The sequence below is a fragment of the Leptodactylus fuscus genome, chromosome 3, assembly GCF_031893055.1.
Source record: "Leptodactylus fuscus isolate aLepFus1 chromosome 3, aLepFus1.hap2, whole genome shotgun sequence".
Lineage (NCBI taxonomy): Eukaryota > Metazoa > Chordata > Amphibia > Anura > Leptodactylidae > Leptodactylus > Leptodactylus fuscus.
This window is the reverse complement of record NC_134267.1, coordinates 189,862,881-189,883,171: the sequence shown is the minus strand read 5'-3', so window position 1 is coordinate 189,883,171 and position 20,291 is coordinate 189,862,881. Positions and strand designations below refer to the sequence as shown.

At 41.8% G+C, this 20,291-nt stretch overlaps 2 protein-coding genes across 2 annotated transcripts; both read left to right on the top strand.

The window, feature by feature from the left end:
• Nucleotides 1-1,459: 1,459 nt before the first annotated feature.
• On the top strand, nt 1,460-5,282 carry LOC142198542 (protein spinster homolog 1-like). The gene is made up of 12 exons (XM_075269575.1): nt 1,460-1,601; nt 1,802-1,867; nt 2,171-2,307; nt 2,441-2,592; nt 2,680-2,749; nt 2,912-3,057; nt 3,147-3,299; nt 3,462-3,651; nt 3,816-3,881; nt 4,092-4,190; nt 4,936-5,107; nt 5,194-5,282. Exons 1-12 carry the CDS (start codon nt 1,460-1,462, stop codon nt 5,280-5,282), a joined length of 1,482 nt encoding a protein of 493 aa, XP_075125676.1.
• An 8,018-nt stretch (nt 5,283-13,300) lies between these two features.
• Nucleotides 13,301-19,296, top strand: LOC142198541 (protein spinster homolog 1-like). Its single transcript, XM_075269574.1, has 13 exons — nt 13,301-13,551; nt 15,359-15,615; nt 15,817-15,882; nt 16,186-16,322; nt 16,450-16,601; nt 16,689-16,758; nt 16,925-17,070; nt 17,160-17,312; nt 17,475-17,664; nt 17,829-17,894; nt 18,105-18,203; nt 18,950-19,121; nt 19,208-19,296. Exons 1-13 carry the CDS (start codon nt 13,301-13,303, stop codon nt 19,294-19,296), a joined length of 1,848 nt encoding a protein of 615 aa, XP_075125675.1.
• The last annotated feature ends 995 nt before the right edge of the window (nt 19,297-20,291 follow it).

Below are 20,291 nucleotides of genomic sequence, written 5' to 3'. Positions count from 1 at the left end.
CAGGTTAAATCTCTGAGACAACTTTGTGTATCCTTCCCCTGAACAACTATGTTGAATGATCTGTTTTCAGATAATTTGAGAGTTGCTTTGAGTAGCCCATGATGCCACTCTTCAGAGGAGATTCAAATAGGGGAACAACTTGCAATTGGCCACCTTAAATACCTTTTCTCATGATTGGATAGATCTGGCTATGAAGTTCAAAGCTCATTGAGGTTACAAAACCAATTTTGTGCTTCAGTAAGTCAGTAAAAAGTAGTTAGGAGCATTCAAATCAATAAAATGATAAGGGTGCCCATACTTTTGCACCGGTCAAATTTTGGTTTAATGCATATTGCACATTTTCTGTTAGTACAATAAACCTCATTTCAATCCTGAAATATTACTGTGTCCATCAGTTATTAGAGATATCAAACTGAAATGGCCGCTGCAAACACCAAAATATTTAGAACTAAAAATGATTAAGATTAATAGGGGTGCCCAAACTTTTTCATAGGACTGTATTTATGAACAGGTGCCAATGTATCATTTTAATTTTAACTCTTTTTTTTTTCTTAAGGCCACTTCTAATGAAGAGACAGGTTACACAAGTGGAGCCATCACATCAATATGCAATGGTTCCATAGAATTAGACTATAAAGAATTGTCACTGTATTTTGTAATTGCTCTGTTATAAATAAAGAATTGATAAAAAAAAAATAAAACAAAATTGATGACATCACAACGGCTTAGAACCCGGCTGATGATGTCACAATCAGCTCCTGCCTGTAAAACAGGAGAAGGACCTGACCACATTCTCTTTTCTCTTGTGTATCGTGAATGCTAGTTGTGTTGCAAAACTCTGCTAGAAAGCTACACGTGCGAGAATTCAAACGCCCTTTACTGGAGAACACGGTAAGTTTCAACCTATACTATTGATACGTCACAGTGATCAGAAGACAGTGATGGGATTGGGGGGGATCCAAATACTGAACAACTAAAAGTTTTAGGGTATCTAGCTGGGGTGGGGATACTGGAACCAGTAGTCCAATAGTGACTGAATGGCCACAGATTTCTGAGCGCTGCTGTGTGGTCATCTCCTGCAGCTCAGGGCCATGATGTGAATGATGGCACAGGTACAAATATATCATAAGGTAGTGAAATTCATAGGACCTGGTAGCTTCAGGAATCCTTTGGGAAGACAGCTCCATCAAAAACTGTAACATAAAGCAACGCCTTCTGATTTTCTGATAGCCCAGGTTATGTCGTGGTTCTGCTCTGGACCATCAGAATCTGCATTATGTGAAATAAACTAGATTAATAGGAATGAAATGTCGTCTAATCTTTTTCCATGTTGTGTCTCTCTAGTATCTATAGACTCAGGCCTGTAAATATGGCGTCTCTCCATGATGGCGAACCAACAACTCCATTACTGATGGAGAATGTGGATGAGGAAAAACAAATCGGCACTCATTCACCTCAAATGGATGAAGAAAAAGGCTATTGCTCTGAACCGCAGGACACTCATGCGCTGACTGGAGTCTCCTACATGCGCTCCGTCATCACCGTAGCGATTATGTCCTTCGTAAGCCTTATACATTACATTGAACGCTTCAGCGCCTCAGGTATGTGGGGGAGGGGTAAACGGTATTACTTCTAGTGGTGAGATTTATCAGGCCCATAGCAATGTGGTGTCTAGAATAGGTCACCCCTGGCCTGGGATTCTTACCAAATGTAATGATCTTTGTGCCTGTTACTGTGCCCACCTATTAGCACAGATCAGTCATAGTGTATAATGATTGTCCTCTCTCTTTCCATGTGACAGGGGTGCTACCGGACCTTCAAAAAGCCTTCAATATGAGCGACAGTGTATCCGGCTTGTTACATACAGGTATATTTTACCATAGAATTATATTCTGTAAATCCCCTGGAAACCGCCATTGTCAGGACTAAACCAATATTCCAGAGTTGTCGGTCAATCTATTCACGGAATTCTTATGACATCACAGAAGAATAAGAATGTGAATATGGATCCCTATTGGTGTAGTTCAGAAAATGGCTGCCTGAAAATCTTTCTTGTTATCTGGACAGGAGGGATTAAATACAGGAGTTAATGTACTAACAATGTCCTTAAGCAATAACTTGTTCCGCTGACACATTGTCCTGACACTTCTTCTCCTTCTCTCCCCTTTAGTATTCATCGCCAGCTATATGCTGTTTGGTCCGGTCTTTGGCTATATGGGCGACCGCTGGAATAGGAAATACATAATGTGCGCAGGAACCTTATTCTGGTCCATTATGACCCTGAGCATCTCATTCGTTCCCAATCAGGTAAAGATATAAATCTCAGCTACTATATCTCTCTATGACCAGGTATACTTGCCATGCAGGCAAAAAAAAAAAAAATTTCACAAAAACTTACTAATTTTTTTTCTGTCCCATTTTCATTTTCATTTTTTTACAGTATTTCCTGCTCCTCCTGGCAATGAGAGCATTGGTAGGGGTCGGAGAGGCAAGTTTCTCCACCGTCGCCCCCTCCGTTATTGCTGACCTCTTTGTGGCAGACCAGCGTAGTCGCATGTTTTCAATTTTCTACCTGACTATACCTGTAGGCTGGTGAGTATCCTGTGTAAATATACAGACTTTGTGGAGAACTTATGACCAGATGATCTAGAAATTATAACCACTTCATTTCTCTTACAGTGGCCTCGGATATATTATCGGCTCCAAAGTAGTCAGTGCAGCAGGTGGTGACTGGCACTGGGCCTTCCGGGTAAGTAAAAGGCCGTAATCTATTTCCTAAACTTGTCCCTGGTTACTTCCACTATGTGATGATCCCACTATGTATATCATCTATCTATCTATCTATCTATCTATCTATCTATCTATCTATCTATCTATGTAACATACAATGTCTTCTTCCTCCACCACGCAGGTTACCCCTGGTCTGGGCGTCATTGCTGTCCTGCTACTACTTATCTTTGTGAAAGAACCGCCAAGAGGAGCCGCAGACGGGAAGAACAAAAACAAATCCGTCAGCTCCAATAACTGGATTTCGGATGTGAAGAAACTATTCAAAAAGTAGGTGTTTTCTGTGTAGTGGATGTCGGCAGCGATCCTCCGTGTGTTTTTTATGATTATTAAATCCTTCTTTTTTTCCCTCTCTACAGTCGTAGTTTCTTGTTTTCCACTCTCGGATGTGCGACTGTAGCGTTTGTAGCCGGCGCCATAGGTCTCTGGGCTCCTTCTTTTCTGACACGTGCACGAAGCCTCTTACTAGAGAAGGAGCCTTGTCAGACTGGAACGTGCACCTATAATGACAGGTATGCATTTCTTCTTCCGGTGCTGTGGAATGACTTCTGTTTAGTGTCTTCCTTGAAGATACATTAGATGAAGCTTTCATCATACTGCGCCTTATTAAACAAGGTTGTCTTGCAATTTCTTGAACCTTCTTTACTAACCTCTATAAACACTTCTCTTTGCAGTCTGATATTTGGCGTGCTTACAGTCATCTCCGGCATCCTTGGAGTTCTAGCAGGGGTGGAGATCAGCAAAAAATATAGAAAAACCAATCCCCGTGCAGACCCGTTGGTCTGTGCGTGTGGCCTGCTATGCTCCGCCCCTTTCCTGTTCTTGGCCCTGGTTCTGGCAGACATTAGTCTTGTGGCCACTTATGTAAGTACCTGAGCTATAGATTGTTGTCATCCACTTATTGGATTCTGGATCTATTTATTCCTTTGTACAGTATACTGGCTGTGGACAGGTGTAGTTTTGTACTTACACGTTCCAGCACTTGTATTGTGGCCTATATTAATTCCCCAAATGTTTCACTTCTGCAGGTCTTCATATTCATTGGAGAGACATTCCTCACATTCAACTGGGCCCTTGTGGCAGAAATCCTCCTGGTGAGTTCTAACAAGCCATGAAATGATATTTTAGCCGTTCTTCTGTCTTCCCTCCGTTACCCATCAGATGCTCCTTCCCGGTAGATTGGGAGGTTTAATTTTTATGTTTTTAATATTTTGTCATTATACTATGTGGTCACTTTGTACAATGGCTCTTGTTTTGGTTTCAATGATTCCCTTCGGCCTACTCACAATATTCTTTTATTTCAGTCAGTGGTTCCTCCTACAAGAAGAGCTACAGCAGGGGCTGTGCAAGTTACTGTGGCCCACCTGCTGGGCGATGTCGGGAGCCCCTACCTCATTGGATTTGTAAGTAGTTGTTACATATTATTTCCTGAATGTTGTATATACACATCACTATTACCTCACTGGTTCCCTGTGTAAGTATGAGGCCCAGGTTGCAGAAATGCAGCTTTTTTTGTTGCAGATTTTGCCGCTTTTTTTTTGCCAAAGCCAAGACTGGCAATGAAAGGAATTGCAAAAATATAGAAAGTAATTGTACTTTGTACTTTTGCTCAATCCACTCCTGGCTTTGTGTTTCTGTAATGTGCGCCTTATCCTAAAGCTGAATTTTTCTACCTCCCTCCATGTATACAGTGAGCACTCACAAAGTACATATATAGTACATGTACAGCATTGAAACAACAGTATACACACAGCACCTGTACAGCCCACATACAACACCCACACAGAATATACACACATAGAAATTATTGTTGAAACAAACTAGTTGTAACTTGCAAGTCTGACAGTAGAACACCAAAGACAAAACCTTCTGGTGCTATATATTAGATTATCTGCTCCAGGTGGATGCCGCACGTCTCCAGCTCCAGCCATTGTGTAATACTGGGGCTGCTCATAGTCTGTAGGATGGAAGCTCCTCCTCTATATACGGTGCAGCGCTTCTGCTACCACATATTTGTCTGGCCACCAGAGTTCCTAACAAGCACATAGCAGTTACTGTTGGAAAAATCCTTTATGCTTTTTTGTATTTTTGCTCTTTACTAACTATACATGTATTATTAATCAAATATGTATCACCTCTCATCCTCAGATATCTGACCTAATCCATGGAGCAGCGGCGGAAACAACTCTATCAAGGTACCGCAGCCTGAAATACGCCCTCCTGACATGTGCATTCATGGAAGCTATTGGAGGAGCCTTCTTTTTGGTCAACGCCCACTTTATTGAGAGGGACCGCAAGGAGGCAGAAACGGAGTCTGAAGGTGAGTACAGAATATCTCCATTGTCCTCTCAATTCTCCTGCAGAATTACTATAGAGCCCTGCCTTGGATTCTCATTGGTTCTATAGTCACAAATGTGAAATCCAGCATCTTTGTAATATCTGCAGAGCAGTCTGTGTCTTGCAAGATTTGCATGGCTCACTTCTGCTATGAATAACACACTGCCTCTGTGATAATGTTAATCCTCTTCTCTTCATCCCTTAGACTAGCTCCACCATCATGGCTGCCACTAGAGGTGAAAACTCTCCTGCAAGACATGAAGGCCACCATATGAGGATTTGATCTGCGACATGGGCAAGCACGGTGGCTCAGTGCTTACTGCTTGCTTGCAGAGCTGGAGTCCTGGGTGGGTGAGAATCCATCCAAGGGCAATACCTGCAGTGAGTTTGTATGTTCTCCCCGTGCTTGCGTGGGTTTTCTCCGGGTACTCCGGTTTCCTCCCACAAAAACTTGACTGACATTAATAAAGAAGTCAGTCAAAAAAAAAAAAAATAGTGTTCCTGAGTCTTTCTATAATTCTTTACAGAACTTAATAGATCAAAGGATGAATAGACAATTTATTATAAGGGTTTTCCTGGATTACAATAACCTGGCTGCTTTCTTTCAGAAATGGCACCACACCTGTCTATAGGAAGGGATGTGGGACAGCAGGTCACTTTCATTGATTGGATGGGGCTGAGCTGCAATACCACACACATACTGTGAACAGGTGTAACGCTAGAAGCTTAAGGTGTGGTCTTTGACTTTTAGAACGGGACCCCATGTGACGGAAATGCCGCAGGAAATTCACGGCGTTTTACAGTAATGGCAAAGTGAAAGGGATTCTAGCGAATCCCATTCCCACTTTGCGATAAAAACCGTGGTGCGGACGTACCACAATTTCAAAAACCGGCGTGGTTTTGGAAATCACAGCATGTCAATTATACCTACAGACTTCATTATGGTAACTAGAAAATACCATAAAACAGGCTTAAGTGGGTTCCCAGTGATCAGACTTACATTTTATTCAGGGTATCTGACAACATACTTCCCCACCTTGAGTGAAGTTAATATAGATGTCAGTGAATAAAGTAGCATTGTATCAGAAACTCTGGGTCGTGGCCCTTTCCAGCTGAAATAGCTGCTGTTGTTGCGGTATCTCCTGCACTATGAGCGGCACTACCTCTGGACTGCCATACGTTCAGTCGTAGTTCCCGATGCGGCTCCTCACAAGGCTCAGCTAGGCACACCTAGGTATACTGCCCATATACACAGATGGAGCAGAGCGCCAACAACAACTAGCAGACGAAGTCGCGGACAGAAGCTAGTCTCATATAAGGCTGAATAGGGAAAACAATGCTTGGCAGAAGGATTGTGTGTACAGAGCCTACCTGAAGGCAAGGCCCTGCAACCTTGTACTATAAAGTTGTAGACAATCCCTGCACTACTGTGTGCTGCCTCTATAGGGCGCTACATTACATAGTCCTCTCCACTACAAGCAGTGCTTCTCTAAGTAGACTAACAGGTAAAATTGTATGTTTTTTTTTCTCTGGGATTCATACTTAATCCAACAAAATAAATACAAAAACTAAAATACATATAAATAAATGTGGAGATACACAGTAAGCCCCACAGACTTTTAAGGGTGGTGTATTACAAGTCTGAGGTTGTATATTGCTGTAATACACTAGTGTAAATGAGAACTTATTTTAAAACAATCAAATATAATATTGTTGTTCTGACAACCAGCACTTTTTTAAAACATCCGACTGTACAAATGAACATATACATTACTTATCATGCAGATTATATAGATGCAATAAAAATCACACTATAGTATATGTACCCCCTTGCCCTTTCCAGCAGCTAATGCTGACCACCTACCATATATATCAACTAAACAGATTGTAAATTCTTCTAGTAATAACAATTTAGACTGAAGCCCCACAGTGCGGAACTGCAGCATTTTTGTTGCAGATTTTGTATGCTACAATGGCTACAAAAGGAATAGGAAATATATAGCAAGTTCTTATACTTCTACCTTCTGCTCAATCCACTACTGAGTTTGGCTCACAAAACTGCAACAAAATAGCTGCATTTCCGCAACGTGGGGCCTTAGCCTTACAGTAATAACTGCAATATATATGTTATTTTAAAAAGGCAAAACCCATTTAAGGCTTAGGCCCCACGTTGCGGAGACGCAGCTTTTTTTGTTGTAGATTTTGCTGTGTTTTTTTTAGCTAAAGCCAGGAGTGGATTGAGCAGAAGGGAGAAGTATAGGAACTTCCTAGATATTTCCTTTTATAGCCATCTTGGCTTTGGTTCATAAATTGAAGTAAAATCTGCAACAAAAAAGCTGAGTGTCCGTAACGTGGGGTCTTAGCCTTACGGGAACTTGCGCAGCATGAAATATAGTCTCTGACATTACAAGGAAATATCTATTATTCTGCAGAATTGTAGAGAACACATAGTTTTACACAAGACACCTGATTGACAGCCCTCTCCCTATACATATATACATGTCAGGCAAGCTTAGCTTGTCATGAATCTGATGTGTCCTCTGCTGGGCTGCGTGTCTGAGCTTGCTTATTGCCAAGAATGGCTACAAAAGGAATGGGAAATATATAGGAAGTAGAGATGAGCGAACACTATTCGGAACAGCCGTTCCGAATAGCACGCTCCCATAGAAATGAATGGAAGCGGCCGGCACGCTGACTTTGCCGGTGGCCAGCCGCTTAACCCCCCCACGTGCTGGCTATGTCCATTCACTTCTATGGGAGCGTGCTATTCGAAACGGCTGTTTCGAATAGTGTTCGCTCATCTCTAATAGGAAGTTCTTATACTTCTCCCTTCTGCTCAATCCACTTCTGGCTTTGGCTTAAAAAACCGCAACAACAATGATCTGTGTTTCTGCAACATGGGGCTTTAGCCTAAATGGCTAAATAAAACAAATGCAAATAAAACCTCCTTGGTGGAAAAGAGGAGCTTGCTCTATTGCCACCTTTTGGAAGGTAGCTCCCTGTACATCAATACATGGTCTTCAAAAAATCTATTAGCATAATCTAGGAATAATAGCCAAGACAGAATATATGAGAGCCTGTTGGTATTTTATGGTTATGAGAGAATGAATATACTGACAGGTTCCCTTTAAATCACGGAATTAAAAAGTCTATCATTGCAATCTGTTCAGCATGTCGTCATGTATACTTTATTTTTATGACAATATTTTTGCAATATATACATTTTCATTTAGCAAATCATGCACCAACAAAAAGCGATCCTACCATATACAAATCTGTTTTTCCTATAAGTACCAATTTTTCTCCTTATTATAGAGCTTCTTTATCTTACTACAGTTTCTTTGTATATATGTACCATTAAACCTTATATAAGGAGCAATAAACTGAGAGTCCTATAGAACCCAGGTTTCACATGTGTCAAATGTATTCAACATATACTGTGAATTAAACCATGGACTATCCCATAAGTCATGTAAGGAGTAGGATATAATCTCTCATGTGAATATACTGTACTAACGCTATAGGTATAGTATACGTAATGTAGCTGCACCTCACGTAACCTCTACTTCGTAGATACTGGCCTATTCACTACCAACATGCAAAGGCCAAAATGGAATGATTTCTCACAACACAAACACAGTAAGAAAAGAAGTCATACAATCTACAGTGTTAAAATATAGTTTTCATTTGCCTATGAAGGTATATATAAATTCCTCCATGATATACTCCAAAGTGCTATCCTTGTCCTCCCCACTATGACGCGTGTCCCCTGAAAAAAAAGCAGGGTTCCTCAGGGACCACAAGTAGCCACTATACATGCAGTGCAGCAAAAATGACTTATACCAAAAAATATACAGCAAGAAGTTTATGTATTCATCGAATAGGATACGTATAAGACTCTTTATATGCACTGTGTGTCCAAATACAAGAGCTGAATATCAGACATACTATAGATAATGTAAAGGTAATGTCGACTATGTCAGAAGATATCAGACTTGCAGTGAGTAATGTACAGAAAATGTCAGGAAATTTACCAATGGTATCAGATTTATATTGGGTAATGTACACAAATATATGCTTACATTGGACAATATACAACAATATCAAATACATGTATGGGAAAATGTGCATTAATAGTATATATTTATATAGATATACTTAAAGATATACAGTCCTATGAAAAAGTTTGGGCACCCCTATTAATCTTAATAATTTTTAGTTCTAAATATTTTGGTGTTTGCAGCAGCCATTTCAGTTTGATATATCTAATACCTGATGGACACAGTAATATTTCAGGATGGAAATGAGGTTTATTGTACTAACAGAAAATGTGCAATATGCATTAAACCAAAATTTGACCAATGCAAAAATTTTGGTACCCTTATCATTTTATTGATTTGAATACTCCTAACTACTTTTCACTGACTTACTGAAGCACAAAATTGGTTTTGTAACCTCAGTGAGCTTTGAACTTCATAGCCAGGTGTATCCAATCATGAGAAAAGGTATTTAAGGTGGCCAATTGCAAGTTGTTCTCCTATTTGAATGTCCTCTGAAGAGTGGCATCATGGGCTACTCAAAACAACTCTCAAATGATCTGAAAACAAAGATTGTTCAAGGGAAGGATACAAAAAGTTGTCTCAGAGATTTAACCTGTCAGTTTCCACTATGATGAACATAGTAAGGAAATGGAAGACCACAGGGACAGTTCTTGTTAAGCCCAGAAGTGGAAGGTCAAGAAAAATATCAGAAAGGCAAAGAAGAATTGTGAGAACAGTCAAGGACAATCCACAGACCACCTCCAAAGAGCTGCAGCATCATCTTGCTGCAGATGTTGTCACTGTGCATCGGTCAACAATACAGCGCACTTTGCACAAGGAGAAGCTGTATGGGAGAATGATGAGAAAGAAGCCGTTTCTGCAAGCACACCACAAACAGAGTCGCCTGAGGTATGCAAAAGCACATTTGGACAAGCCAGCTTCATTTTGGAAGAAGGTCTTATGGACTTGTTAGGAGTATTTAGGTTCATTACTTTCTATTTTTTTTACCTGGGGAGTTTTTGGCTGCGCAGTGTCTGGGGTGGCATCCTGGCGCTGCGGGGTTGTCCTGTCGTGGGTATTGGTGCACACCTTCTGACTTGCACGCGCGCACTGCTGGTAGGCAGCTTTATTTCCTGGTTGATTAGTCTGTCCTCCCATTTGCACCTGGGAGGAGTGGTCTCTACTCTGTATTTAAACCCATGCCTCCCATGGTTCTGTGCTGAGTGTCGCTTTTACAGAGCTAGGCCTTAGCAGGAGGAGTAGGTGGTTATCTTGGATAGAGGAAGTTCCGTGGTTGGTTTTTGGGAGGTTTGGGTGAACGAGTTGGTTTGTGTGTTTTCCCTTCTGTGTTCACCAATCCTCCCTCTGTGTATAATTGACTGTGTGAGTGAATTGCCTTATCCTTTGATTTCTACTCAGTTTCCCTGTGTTTGTTTCCTAGTGTAAGGTTCCTTCCCATATTGGTTTGGGGGAATCCTTTCCCACATTTTTCCTGTGTGCTGCTTGTGTTGTTAGTCAGCGCACACCCTTGTCAGTCCCTGTCAGTAGCAGCTTCACTTGTTTGTTAGGGGTGACCCCCTTTAGTCTCCAGTCCCTAGAGATCTTATAGGGCATTCCTTCTCCCACTTCCCTCTAGGCCTACGGTATCAGTGAGAGAGGAGCCGTCGGGGTCAGGCTTAGCCTGAGTACAGCCGACCCACACCCGTGAGGCAGGGACCGGGATAGCTAGTGGGAGTAGTGCAGGGCAAGATTCCCTTCTGCTATTCCTTAGCCCCGTTGCAGCTACCTGGACTGACATAACAGGACTGATGAAACAAAGATTGAGTTGTTTGGTCATATAAAAAGGCGTTATGCATGGCATCCAAAAAAAACAGCATTCCAAGAAAACACTTGCTACCCACTGTAAAATTTGGTGGAGGTTCCATCATGCTTTGGGGCTGTGTGGCCAATGCCAGCACTGGGAATCTTGTTAAAGTTGAGGGTCGCATGGATTCCACTCAGTATCAGCAGATTCTTGAGAATAATGTTCAAGAATCAGTGACGAAGTTGAAGTTACGCCGGGGATGGATATTTCAGCATGACAATTATCCAAAATACCGCTCCAAATCGACTCAGGCATTCATGAAGAGGAACAATTACAATGTTCTGGAATGGCCATCCCAGTCCCCAGACCTGAATATCATTGAACATCTGTGGGATGATTTGAAGCGGGCTGTCCATGCTCGGCAACCATCAAACTTAACTGAACTTGAATTATTTTGTAAAGATGATGGTCCCAAAATACCTTCATCCAGGATCCAGGAACTGATTAAAAACTACAGGAGGCGACTAGAGGCTGTTATCTTTGCAAAAGGAGGATCTACTAAATATTAATGTCTTTTCTGTTGAGGTGCCCATACTTTTGTACCGGTCAAATTTTGGTTTAATGCATATTGCACATTTTCTGTTAGTACAATAAACCTTATTTCAATCCTGAAATATTACTGTGTCCATCAGTTATTAGATATATCAAACTGAAATGGCTGTTGCAAACACCAAAATATTTAGAACTAAAAATGATTAAGATTAATAGGGGTGCCCAAACTTTTTCATAGGACTGTAGATACTTATCCCCTGTTCAGATGAGATAGGAAGAAGAGTGATGTCTCGATCCTACTAATGTAGCTTTACAATAAATGGATAAGGTGGGCTGTTTCATGATGGAGAAAGTGTCCACTGTTGCAATGCTGATTCTGAACTTATCTATATGTATTGGTAGGCTCTCCTATCTTGTGAGACTATCCGTACAACTTGGCCTTATTTTTTTCACCGTATTGTGTCACTTATCTTCCATTAACCCTCAAGTGTATCTGTCAGCTGGTGCTACGTGACTGTGGTGCTTGAATTTGCAGAACAACCTGAGAGATTTGTAGATCACCCTATATCTGTGCCCATATAGGTATGGAGAAACACCTTTTGGCAACACTATGAGGACATTACAGATGATCAGTGTGATCTGCATTCCTGTATTTAGATCGATAACCTCATTAATGTACAATAAGGATTCTGCCAAGAGAAGAAGAAGAGGACAGAAGTAGAAGCCTAGTCTGATGTGATGCATCAGGAAAGTGCCGCTCGCCTTGGACGAAACACCATACCACAAACCGCTTTCTCTGGTTTTGTAACACAGGAATATATAGCAACACAAAATCATTGAAAAACATAAAATAAAACCATTAATAAAAAGAATATGGCACAGTCTTATGGCCTGTCCACCATGTAATGTCATAAGAAGTATGACCGGAAGAGAACACAGATGATATTGGCATTCGGCCAATCAACTCTGGTCAATGCATTCCTATGGGAAAAAGTCAGCTCGTGCATATCGCAAGCTGACAGGGATCCCGACGAGATGGAGCCCCAAAGAGCTGGGTGAGTAACATTCCCCCCTAAATAAAGGTAATCCCTAGCTTACCCTGCCTGTAGATCTGTCCCTGTCTCAGTCATATACTTCACAGTCCCAAATTAGTCGAATGGTAAATCTACCATTAGTCTAAATTGGAGGTTATCTGTTTCCGGCCGCCAATTCCTTTTTCCAATTTTTTTTCATTGCCTACGTTGTCGTAGTTCCTGTCCAACCTCCCCTGTTATTGTTGCAAAAAACACGCCAGGGAAGGTGGGAGGGGATACGAATTTTTACTGCGTTTGCGGCCTAGTATTCGATTGTAATCGAATATTCCGAACGGCCTGATATTCGATCGAATCTGACGTTAACGCAGCGTAATCGCGCACCGTAAAAAAACGCGGCGTACACGCGCCGTAAACGCGCCACAATGCGCGGCGCGTTTACTCCGTGTGAAGGGGCCCTTAGACAGAGGGAAACCATGCTACCTGTTGGGAATTTTAATGAAACGCAAACCAAGCAGATATGGAAAATGACTAACTGTTTCCCTCTTTCTAACCAGCAGATGGACCTGGCCTGGAGCTGTGTACATGAATGCCTTCCATGCCGGGCCTTCCAACATAGAAGAGGGTATGCAACAACCGCCATCTGCCCGAGGGAGGGCTGCCAGGCTGACGAAACTGTACTGCACATATTGTGGGACTGTGACTTTGCTAAAGGACTATGGAGAAAAATACTCCCTCTACTAACGAAGATGGCGGATATAACGGACTTGTCATTTGAAGTGGTTTTATTTGGACTTTTCAACTGCACATCGCAATCCCAGAAGGCCATGGCATGGAAGACTATGAACTGCGTAAAAACTGCACTTTGGAAGGCCAGGAACGTCTTGCTTTTTAAGAAAGATGTTTTACCCACTGCTGATGTTTTACGCTTAGGTTTTAGTGAAATGTATTTATATTACCTACTTGACAAAAAAAGGAACTGCCCCCTAATAAAGAAGTGGTATGTCAGGGAACTCCAATATATAAGCCACCATGTACCCATTTTATACTGTAATGCTTGATGTTTTTATGTAAAATGTATGAGTTGACTTGTTTTTATTGGCACTTGTAAATCTATGTGCAGACATAGCAGACATAACAAATATGTATTGTTTTTGTATTAATTTTTAGGTTTTTGTTTTATATAACTCATTTGATAAAGGGAATTTGGGGGCTTTATTTATTTATTTATTTCACAGACTTTATTAAATTTTTTTGTACTTTTTTAAAATATTTTTTTAAAATTTTTCCCTTAAGGACACCTGAGTCAGCGATCAGAGCATCGCTGTTTCACTACTATAGACTGCAATTCAGGTGTATTACAGTCTATGGTAAAAGTCTGCATAGGCTGATTGTCTGCAGGGTCAACCAGGCATATCTCGGGGCTACTCGCAGCCTGGGGTCACTGGCCGTGGCATCCAAGGGGTTAAAACCCCTGATTGGAACTTAGTTCCGACCAGAGGTTATGGAGTCGGGTGTTAGCTGTCAGATACAGTTAACACCCACTCCAAATGCTGCCCGCGGGTGAGTGGTTGCTGATATGCAATAACAAACTTTCCCTGATATGATGGCTACATGATTGGAACCTAAATCTATCAGGTCCTGATCATGTCTCTGTGGACACCAGCAGCTATTAGCACTGTGTTCACACAGCCCCAATCCCCAACTTAGTAGGGTCTGTTTATAAATATTGGTGCTGCAAATAACCCAGCAAGCGGCGACATTTACATACAGTGGACGGTCGGGAGGAGGTTAAACCCATCCGCTTCAACTCTGTTATGGCTTCACAAGGGTGAAATGGTTATATAGGTGTCGATTATCAATCTCAACAGATGTGCCCTGTGATCACAGAGATGTAAACTCTAGATTACAGGATCACACATCTATGTGTGCACAGCGCCAAGGGGTTCACTATTACTAATGTATATATTTATGAACAGGTGCCAATGTATCATTTTAATTTTAACTCTTTTTTTTTTTTCTTAAGGCCACTTCTAATGAAGAGACAGGTTACACAAGTGGAGCCAGGGCATCAATATGCAATGGTTCCATAGAATTAGCCTATTAAGAATTGTCACTCTATTTTGTAATTGCTCTGTTATAAATAAAGAATTGATAAAAAAAAAAAAAATTGATGACATCACAACGGCTTAGAACCCGGCTGATGATGTCACAATCAGCTCCTGCCTGTAAAACAGGAGAAGGACCTGACCACATTCTCTTTTCTCTTGTGTATCGTGAATGCTAGTTGTGTTGCAAAACTCTGCTAGAAAGCTACACGCGCGAGAATTCAAACGCCCTTTACTGGAGAACACGGTAAGTTTCAACCTATACTATTGATACGTCACAGTGATCAGAAGACAGTGATGGGATTGGGGGGATCCAAATGCTGAACAACTAAAAGTTTTAGGGTATCTAGCTGGGGTGGGGATACTGGAACCAGTAGTCCAATACTGACTGAATGGCCACAGATTTCTGAGCGCTGCTGTGTGGTCATCTCCTGCAGCTCAGGGCCATGATGTGAATAATAGCACAGGTACAAATATATCATAAGGTAGTGAAATTCATAGGACCTGGTAGCTTCAGGAATCCTTTGGGAAGACAGCTCCATCAAAAACTGTAACATAAAGCAACGCCTTCTGATTTTCTGATAGCCCAGGTTATGTCGTGGTTCTGCTCTGGACTATCAGAATCTGCATTATGTGAAATAAACTAGATTAATAGGAATGAAATGTCGTCTAATCTTTTTCCATGTTGTGTCTCTCTAGTATTTATAGACTCAGGCCTGTAAATATGGCGTCTCTCCATGATGGCGAACCCACAACTCCATTACTGATGGAGAATGTGGATGAGGAAAAACAAATAGGCACTCATTCACATGAAATGGATGAAGAAAAAGGCTATTGCTCTGAACCGCAGGACACTCATGCGCTGACTGGAGTCTCCTACATGCGCTCCGTCATCACCGTAGTGATTATGTCCTTCGTAAGCCTTATACATTACATTGAACGCTTCAGCGCCTCAGGTAAGTGGGGGAGGGGATAAACGGTATTACTTCTGGTGGTGAGATTTATCAGGCCCATAGCAATGTGGTGTCTAGAATAGGTCACCCCTGGCCTGGGATTCTTACCAAATGTAATGATCTTTGTGCCTGTTACTGTGCCCACCTATTAGCACAGATCAGTCATAGTGTATAATGATTGTCCTCTCTCTTTCCATGTGACAGGGGTGCTACCGGACCTTCAAAAAGCCTTCAATATGAGCGACAGTGTATCCGGCTTGTTACATACAGGTATATTTTACCATAGAATTATATTCTGTAAATCCCCTGGAAACCGCCATTGTCAGGACTAAACCAATATTCCAGAGTTGTCGGTCAATCTATTCACGGAATTCTTATGACATCACAGAAGAATAAGAATGTGAATATGGATCCCTATTGGTGTAGTTCAGAAAATGGCTGCCTGAAAATCTTTCTTGTTATCTGGACAGGAGGGATTAAATACAGGAGTTAATGTACTAACAATGTCCTTAAGCAATAACTTGTTCCGCTGACACATTGTCCTGATACTTCTTCTCCTTCTCTCCCCTTTAGTATTCATCGCCAGCTATATGCTGTTTGGTCCGGTCTTTGGCTATATGGGCGACCGCTGGAATAGGAAATACATAATGTGCGCAGGAACCTTATTCTGGTCCATTATGACCCTGAGCATCTCATTCGTTCCCAATCAGGTAAAGATATAAATCTCAGCTACTATATCTCTCTATGACCAGGTACACTTGCCATGCAGGCAAAAAAATAAAAAATTTCACAAAAACTTACAAATTTTTTTTCTGTCCCATTTTCATTTTTTTACAGTATTTCCTGCTCCTCCTGGCAATGAGAGCATTGGTAGGGGTCGGAGAGGCAAGTTTCTCCACCGTTGCCCCCTCTGTTATTGCTGACCTCTTTGTGGCAGACCAGCGTAGTCGCATGTTTTCAATTTTCTACCTGACTATACCTGTAGGCTGGTGAGTATCCTGTGTAAATATACAGACTTTGTGGAGAACTTATGACCAGATGATCTAGAAATTATAACGACTTCATTTCTCTTACAGTGGCCTCGGATATATTATCGGCTCCAAAGTAGTCAGTGCAGCAGGTGGTGACTGGCACTGGGCCTTCCGGGTAAGTAAAAGACTATAATCTATTTCCTAAACTTGTCCCTGGTTGCTTCCACTTTGTGATGATCCCACTATATATATCCCGTATCTATCTATCTATCTATCTATCTATCTATCTATCTATCTATCTATCTATGTAACATACAATGTCTTCTTCCTCCACCACGCAGGTTACCCCTGGTCTGGGCGTCATTGCTGTCCTGCTACTACTTATCTTTGTGAAAGAACCGCCAAGAGGAGCCGCAGACGGGAAGAACAAAAACAAATCCGTCAGCTCCAATAACTGGATTTCGGATGTGAAGAAACTATTCAAAAAGTAGGTGTTTTCTGTGTAGTGGATGTCGGCAGCGATCCTCCGTGTGTTTTTTATGATTATTAAATCCTTCTTTTTTTCCCTCTCTACAGTCGTAGTTTCTTGTTTTCCACTCTCGGATGTGCGACTGTAGCGTTTGTAGCCGGCGCCATAGGTCTCTGGGCTCCTTCTTTTCTGACACGTGCACGAAGCCTCTTACTAGAGAAGGAGCCTTGTCAGACTGGAACGTGCACCTATAATGACAGGTATGCATTTCTTCTTCCGGCGCTGTGGAATGACTTCTGTTTAGTGTCTTCCTTGAAGATACATTAGATGAAGCTTTCATCATACTGCGCCTTATTAAACAAGGTTGTCTTGCAATTTCTTGAACCTTCTTTACTAACCTCTATAAACACTTCTCTTTGCAGTCTGATATTTGGCGTGCTTACAGTCATCTCCGGCATCCTTGGAGTTCTAGCAGGGGTGGAGATCAGCAAAAAATATAGAAAAACCAATCCCCGTGCAGACCCGTTGGTCTGTGCGTGTGGCCTGCTATGCTCCGCCCCTTTCCTGTTCTTGGCCCTGGTTCTGGCAGACATTAGTCTTGTGGCCACTTATGTAAGTACCTGAGCTATAGATTGTTGTCATCCACTTATTGGATTCTGGATCTATTTATTCCTTTGTACAGTATACTGGCTGTGGACAGGTGTAGTTTTGTACTTACACGTTCCAGCACTTGTATTGTGGCCTATATTAATTCCCCAAATGTTTCACTTCTGCAGGTCTTCATATTCATTGGAGAGACATTCCTCACATTCAACTGGGCCCTTGTGGCAGAAATCCTCCTGGTGAGTTCTAACAAGCCATGAAATGATATTTTAGCCGTTCTTCTGTCTTCCCTCCGTTACCCATCAGATGCTCCTTCCCGGTAGATTGGGAGGTTTAATTTTTATGGTTTTAATATTTTGTCATTATACTATGTGGTCACTTTGTACAATGGCTCTTGTTTTGGTTTCAATGATTCCCTTCGGCCTACTCACAATATTCTTTTATTTCAGTCAGTGGTTCCTCCTACAAGAAGAGCTACAGCAGGGGCTGTGCAAGTTACTGTGGCCCACCTGCTGGGCGATGTCGGGAGCCCCTACCTCATTGGATTTGTAAGTAGTTGTTACATATTATTTCCTGAATGTTGTATATACACATCACTATTACCTCACTGGTTCCCTGTGTAAGTATGAGGCCCAGGTTAGAGAAATGCAGCTTTTTTTGTTGCAGATTTTGCCGCTTTTTTTTTTGCCAAAGCCAAGACTGGCAATGAAAGGAATTGCAAAAATATAGAAAGTAATTGTACTTTGTACTTTTGCTCAATCCACTCCTGGCTTTGTGTTTCTGTAATGTGCGCCTTATCCTAAAGCTGAATTTTTCTACCTCCCTCCATGTATACAGTGAGCACTCACAAAGTACATATATAGTACATGTACAGCATTGAAACAACAGTATACACACAGCACCTGTACAGCCCACATACAACACCCACACAGAATATACACACATAGAAATTATTGTTGAAACAAACTAGTTGTAACTTGCAAGTCTGACAGTAGAACACCAAAGACAAAACCTTCTGGTGCTATATATTAGATTATCTGCTCCAGGTGGATGCCGCACGTCTCCAGCTCCAGCCATTGTGTAATACTGGGGCTGCTCATAGTCTGTAGGATGGAAGCTCCTCCTCTATATACGGTGCAGCTCTTCTGCTACCACATGTTTGTCTGGCCACCAGAGTTCCTAACAAGCACATAGCAGTTACTGTTGGAAAAATCCTTTATGCTTTTTTGTATTTTTGCTCTTTACTAACTATACATGTATTATTAATCAAATATGTATCACCTCTCATCCTCAGATATCTGACCTGATCCATGGAGCAGCGGCGGAAACAACTCTATCAAGGTACCGCAGCCTGAAATACGCCCTCCTGACATGTGCATTCATGGAAGCTATTGGAGGAGCCTTCTTTTTGGTCAACGCCCACTTTATTGAGAGGGACCGCAAGGAGGCAGAAACGGAGTCTGAAGGTGAGTACAGAATATCTCCATTGTCCTCTCAATTCTCCTGCAGAATTACAATAGAGCCCTGCCTTGGATTCTCATTGGTTCTATAGTCACAAATGTGAAATCCAGCATCTTTGTAATATCTGCAGAGCAGCCTGTGTCTTGCAAGATTTGCATGGCTCACTTCTGCTATGAATAACACACTGCCTCTGTGATAATGTTAATCCTCTTCTCTTCATCCCTTAGACTAGCTCCACCATCATGGCTGCCACTAGAGATGAAAACTCTCCTGCAAGACATGAAGGCCACCATATGAGGATTTGATCTGCGACATGGGCAAGCACGGTGGCTCAGTGCTTACTGCTTGCTTGCAGAGCTGGAGTCCTGGGTGGGTGAGAATCCATCCAAGGGCAATACCTGCAGTGAGTTTGTATGTTCTCCCCGTGCTTGCGTGGGTTTTCTCCGGGTACTCCGGTTTCCTCCCACAAAAACTTGACTGACGTTAATAAAGAAGTCAGTCAAAAAAAAAAAAAAATAGTGTTCCTGAGTCTTTCTATAATTCTTTACAGAACTTAATAGATCAAAGGATGAATAGACAATTTATTATAAGGGTTTTCCTGGATTACAATAACCTGGCTGCTTTCTTTCAGAAATGGCACCACACCTGTCTATAGGAAGGGATGTGGGACAGCAGGTCACTTTCATTGATTGGAAGGGGCTGAGCTGCAATACCACACACATACTGTGAACAGGTGTAACGCTAGAAGCTTAAGGTGTGGTCTTTGACTTTTAGACCGGGACCCCATGTGACGGAAATGCCGCAGCAAATTCACGGCGTTTTACAGTAATGGCAAAGTGAAAGGGATTCTAGCGAATCCCATTCCCACTTTGCGATAAAAACCGTGGTGCGGACGTACCACAATTTCAAAAACCGGCGTGGTTTTGGAAATCACAGCATGTCAATTATACCTACAGACTTCATTATGGTAACTAGAAAATACCATAAAACAGGCTTAAGTGGGTTCCCAGTGATCAGACTTACATTTTATTCAGGGTATCTGACAACATACTTCCCCACCTAGAGTGAAGTTAATATAGATGTCAGTGAATAAAGTAGCATTGTATCAGAAACTCTGGGTCGTGGCCCTTTCCAGCTGAAATAGCTGCTGTTGTTGCGGTATCTCCTGCACTATG